Genomic DNA, 5,142 nt, shown 5'->3' with positions numbered 1-5,142 from the left:
TGTTCGTGATGCAGGACCTGAAAAGCAGGAGGGCAAAAGAAAGGACATTTAACATTACTGACACTGTTACAGTTAGCAAAGAGGACCCAAATGCAGATGCCGACACAAGGGCTAGGTGAAGAAACAAGGCTTTATTTAAATAACTGACTAGCAACAAACAAAGAACACTAAGAGTTACAGACAAACACCAAACATCAGTAGTAAACCAACAGGGATAAATACTAGACTACTAAGATAGTGAAGGTGTACCCAAAAATGCAAATACTAAATAACTAAGACCACAGTGCACAAAAACAACACAAGCTCAAACCTGACCACTCATTAAACACAGACGGCTAATGAAACAGCACAGTCATGGAGCAGACCTAATCAAAACTGAGCTGACAGAGACTAACAACAACAAGAACAAAGACTTAAAACCAATTAGGCACAAGGGAGGAAAAACAGAAGTCCATAATAATACCAGAGTCCATGAAACAAAAACAAACAAACAAAAACAGGCCGAGTCCATATGTGGGAAAACAGAGAGCAGAGGGGACAATGGCAAGAAGTCTTTGGAAAGGATAAACAGGTGGGATAACGCAGGAGAAGGGGCACAAATGAACCAGCAGCATGTGTGAGGAGGGAGCCGGCTGATTGATGGGTGTGGTCGGGTGACTGCGATCAGGGTTTGTGATGAGTGGTGAAGCTGGGAACAAGAGACCAGGAACGGGGAGGAAATGTGCCAAAATAAAAGTCCAAAAACAGGAAGTAGCTGAGGATCGTGGCAAACAAAAAGTTGATTTAAAGAAGAGCGACAGTTCTGATAATTGTTTAACCCCTGTTGTACTGCTTAATTGTTTAATCTGGAGAAATTCCCTTGTTACAATTGTAACAAGTTGCTTCCTTTCTTTGTTTTCTGATTTTAAACAGAATATCTTTGCATTTTGCACTGCTGATAAAACAAAACAAGCCATCTGAATATGTCAACTTGGACCTAAAAAAATGAAACAGCCCATTTTCTCTATTTATTGATATTTATCTAATATTTTATTAGCCAGGAAATGAATTGTTCATGAAAATGTTGGTTGCTAGAGAATCAAAACCACTATCTGGACTGTCAGAGCTCTGGACAAACAAAGAATCAATGTGTATTTTGTATTTCCTTGTAATTATTTTCTCTTTTTTAAGGCTCCAAAGTGCCACAGCCAAGAATCAAACTCTGCCAACACACTGAGGATCAGCACCCAGGAGCTGACTCTCTAACATGACCAGGCAATATCACCCAACAGTTGCTAGAAAACAAACCTGAAACTGAGACTCGCTGTCTGTGACCAGCTGTCACACTCACCGATGGTGCAGATTATGCTGGTGTTGCGTGCTGTGATTGGCTCCTGGTCAATGTCCAGCAGACAGAGATGCTCTAAGAAGGTGTCAGCCATGCTGGCGTCCAGCTGCTGGCGTTGGATGAAAGAATCCGGCAGTGTCATCACCTCTGAGTAGCGCCGAATGCAAGCTGTAACGAGGGAGAAATGTTGTCAGCAGGGTGAAGTCAGACATGGAAAATGGACCGCCAACTCCACCCGTGAAAACCAATGAACCTCAAACAGGAAAAAGAAAGGTGTGTAATTACTGTGTTAATGCTGAAGAACAACACCAACACTTCTACTAAGTGTTATAACGGGAGAGAAGAAATACAAATGGCAGGTCAACACAACAGTACAAGGGAAAACATACAGAGTATATTCACACAAAGACACCAAAGCAACCAGAACACTGACTTGACATTACCTACATCATGTATGCTGACGTTCAACTGTGATATAATTCTGTAATATGAAACAAAAAAACATCTGGGCAAGCAATAAAATGTAATGTGAAAAGGCCGGATGGCTGATATTAACATTGTATGGAGGAACAGAAAGGGTTTTATGCTGACATTTGAAGCAAATAAATATAAATCAGGCTATTTTTCAGGCATTGGGAAAAGACAGATTTTCCACACAGTTTAAATATTATTTCCATCTCTATTAGAGAAAGAATGAAGGCAAATTAAGACATCTAGCATTCTCAGAAGAGGCCCTCAAACTAAAAGGAGACTGATTTGGTTGCATTTTTGTAGTTGTCCAGTCTGTCAGTGTGGGAGCTTCATGTTCCTCTACATCCTTAACATAACACCAACAGAGTTTCCATAAGCAAGACAGAAATGAATGGATGGGAGTGTGAAAACTACTTTTTTCACTATTTGGCTGCAGCTCATCAAGCTGTGGACCACACTGGCCTATTATTTATTGGCTTATATAAAGTTATTGTGGCAAATGTGTTAGCAAACATCTGCTTATTTACACATCCTTCAGATATGGAGCAACATTAGCATTCATGTGGAGTTGTGTTTCCGTCTGATCTGGAAACCAATGCTCACTTTCCTCCTGGCTCTGTTTTGCTCTTTGCAGAAGGGACATATCTGGCAGCCGGTTTATTTGAAGTGTTCACTGAAAAAACTAGAGTGAACCAAGTAAGCAGGTCGTACACCCAACACAGTGATTTGAAATCCAAAGGAAATGGAGAAACCTCTTTCACACAAACTCAGTCATTAGACCCACTGTTATATAATATAAGTAGCGTAGCTTGTGATTAAAATTGTTCAGTTTTGGTAGTGTCAATTATTTTTGTCTGCTAATAATTCATTTACAATCCATCAAACACCACTCAATTTTTTTCTACAAACAGGCATATTTCTGTTCAGTGTAAAATAATCACATTTTGTCACCTTTCATCTCAAACTCTAATGATACCAGTATATAATGCATTCCAACACCCTGTCCCAGTGACACCACCTGGCCACATAAAATGTGAGAGAGCAAACCAGTAAATAGAGCCTGTGTATTTGAACCAAAGCATTTGGCACTTGGCTTTCAGCCAGTAAAGTGGCATCCATTTTAAAGGATGTCACAGTCAGTCAAGCCTGCAATTCCTGCCACCATGGGGGAGCAGAGAGTAAAGACCAGAGAGGAGAGCCTGACAGACAAGGTTGGTGCTAACAACACAACAGGAGTGAAGAGGTGAGGAGGGGGACAGCAGGGGGAGGTGGAGAGGAGAACTCTGACAAGAAAGACTGAAGACCTGTTTTCCTGAAAGAAAAATGTGACATGTATATTTGTTAGTTTGTTGCTGTTAAGACCCTGTTAACCAATATCTAGTGCTATGTTTTAAATGTGTGATGCTGCTAATTGTTCCAAAGCCCTTTGCAGGCAAATGCCAAGAAGGACAAATTCTAAAGTCTACAGAGGAAACTCCCTGGTGGAAATGGTGTCTGGAGGTCTTGAGAGATAATGTGAAAACACAGCTCCTCTCTCGTCAGTGTTCTCCCTCTCTCCACCTCCCTATGACCCAGTTCTGCCTCACTGCTGCACACATCATTACGTGTCCCGCTGAGATCTTCCTCTGACACATCCCAGAGTGTATGCATGGAAACACACACATACATACACCTGCAAACACACACACACGCACACCCACCCACACACAAGCTCCTGTATTTGCGCACAGGCACCTGTTCCTGGAAGGATGCCTATGAATGAAACAAACATTAGATCAAAGACACAGTTACTGACATGCAGCTATTATTCCTGAAGAGAAACCGGTTGATGGGTGTGGCCACAGTGTAACAGGAGTGACCTGGTTGCACGGGTCATGTCCCTACATGAACATAGCGTACAATCGATCAGCTGACCCAAGTTAAGGCGGCAGATTTTTGCCCAACTATGACTCTGCACTAAAGTTCAACAGCATCTGGCAAAGTGACACAGTGAGGCATTATGTGATCTACTGAGTAAAAGCTGAGGAACACGTAGTATGTGATATGTATATATAATATATATACATATATATATAATATAATGACTCATTTGATATTGCCCGATCACTACTATTGGAAATTTACAAGTTATTGCTCACTAAATTAAAGTACACCTAGTTTAACTATTTCACACCTCCTTGCAGTTTAAATTAATTATAGAGCTGTAGGTAAATCATTTCTTATTAACAAAGATAATGTTGTATAATCATGTACAGAATTTGTTAGAATGCTGCACCCTCAATATAAAAAACATCTTTGGTCCACTTACCCATTTTGACTAAACCTTCCATTAAACGATCCAAACCACTGCCCAGTTCCTTCTCTTCTATTAGTTTCTTGGATTTTGTTCAGTTTTTTCTTCTAAATTTCTGTCTCTATCCTTCCCTGTGCTCACATTTTCCACTGGGACAGTTTCTAAGTCTTGTATCACCTGAACAAACCAGAGCAGCTTCTTTCATTCATTTTTACCCTTTGACCCCTCTGCTGCCCCCCCCAGCTCTCCTCCCACTCACACCATTTGGAGTGATTCCAGTGCTTGCAACAGATAGATGATTATGCCGAATTAGTGTTGGCGGCCCAGCCTGACTGGGCCAAGGTGATGCTAAAAATGGAAAAACCTTATGCTAATAGCCCCATAGCTATCAGGGTGCACTACAGTGCAGATTATGTAATCCTAGCCCTGAAGTCAAACTGGCACACTTTTAACTCTGGGCCATTCATCTTTGTATCTCTGTGGGGTATTGTGTAATTGACTAGTTATTCAACAGTACAATACAATTGACCAACATTAAGGTCATTCTTTAAGAAAAATGCCAACTGTTTGCTCTTCCCAGCTTCTCACATATGATGTGGCTACTTGTCTGTTCTATTATATTGTATATCAGAGGTGGGCAGTCAGGGCCAGCAAGGCCTTCTCTGCTGGCCTAAACACTATCAGAAGCACTGACCTTCATTTACAACCTAAATTCTAATATTTGTTCCATGAAATTGTATTCATTTATTCCCAACAGTCTGTTCTCTTCATTTCGTAGCATTTCTCTTGGCTGCACCGCTTCCAGTACGTGTATGTGGATGTTAGATTTTTTTGTCCAATCAGATTTCAGCCTCTATGTGTTGCTATGTCAATCTCTAATCTGCCCAGGGCCTTCAGAATCAGAAGTGCTGGCCCATGTAACTTAAACTATATTATCAATGGGACTGTTTCTTTAACCAATCAGATTTCAAATTCGCCTCACAGGGCCAGCTAGCTGGCCCACAATGATGTCAGCATTTTTCCGTCCTCTGATTGGTTGGTCAGAGCAAAA

The 5,142-nt window shown here is 41.1% G+C and overlaps 1 protein-coding gene across 1 annotated transcript in view; it reads right to left on the bottom strand.

Moving 5' to 3' along the window:
- pklr (pyruvate kinase L/R) overlaps positions 1 to 5,142 on the bottom strand; it is a 17,674-nt gene that overhangs the window by 9,308 nt on the left and 3,224 nt on the right. Inside the window, exon 2 of the mRNA XM_020617665.1 lies at positions 1,325 to 1,495. Within this exon, the coding sequence (XP_020473321.1) occupies positions 1,325 to 1,495 (171 nt within the window). The remainder of the gene's footprint in view (positions 1 to 1,324; positions 1,496 to 5,142) is intronic.

The sequence above is a fragment of the Monopterus albus genome, unplaced genomic scaffold (genome assembly GCF_001952655.1).
Source record: "Monopterus albus unplaced genomic scaffold, M_albus_1.0 scaffold192.1, whole genome shotgun sequence".
In the NCBI taxonomy this organism is placed as follows: Eukaryota; Metazoa; Chordata; class Actinopteri; order Synbranchiformes; family Synbranchidae; genus Monopterus; species Monopterus albus.
Note: the sequence above shows the minus strand (reverse complement) of the source record. Positions and strands in the feature narration are given on the sequence as shown.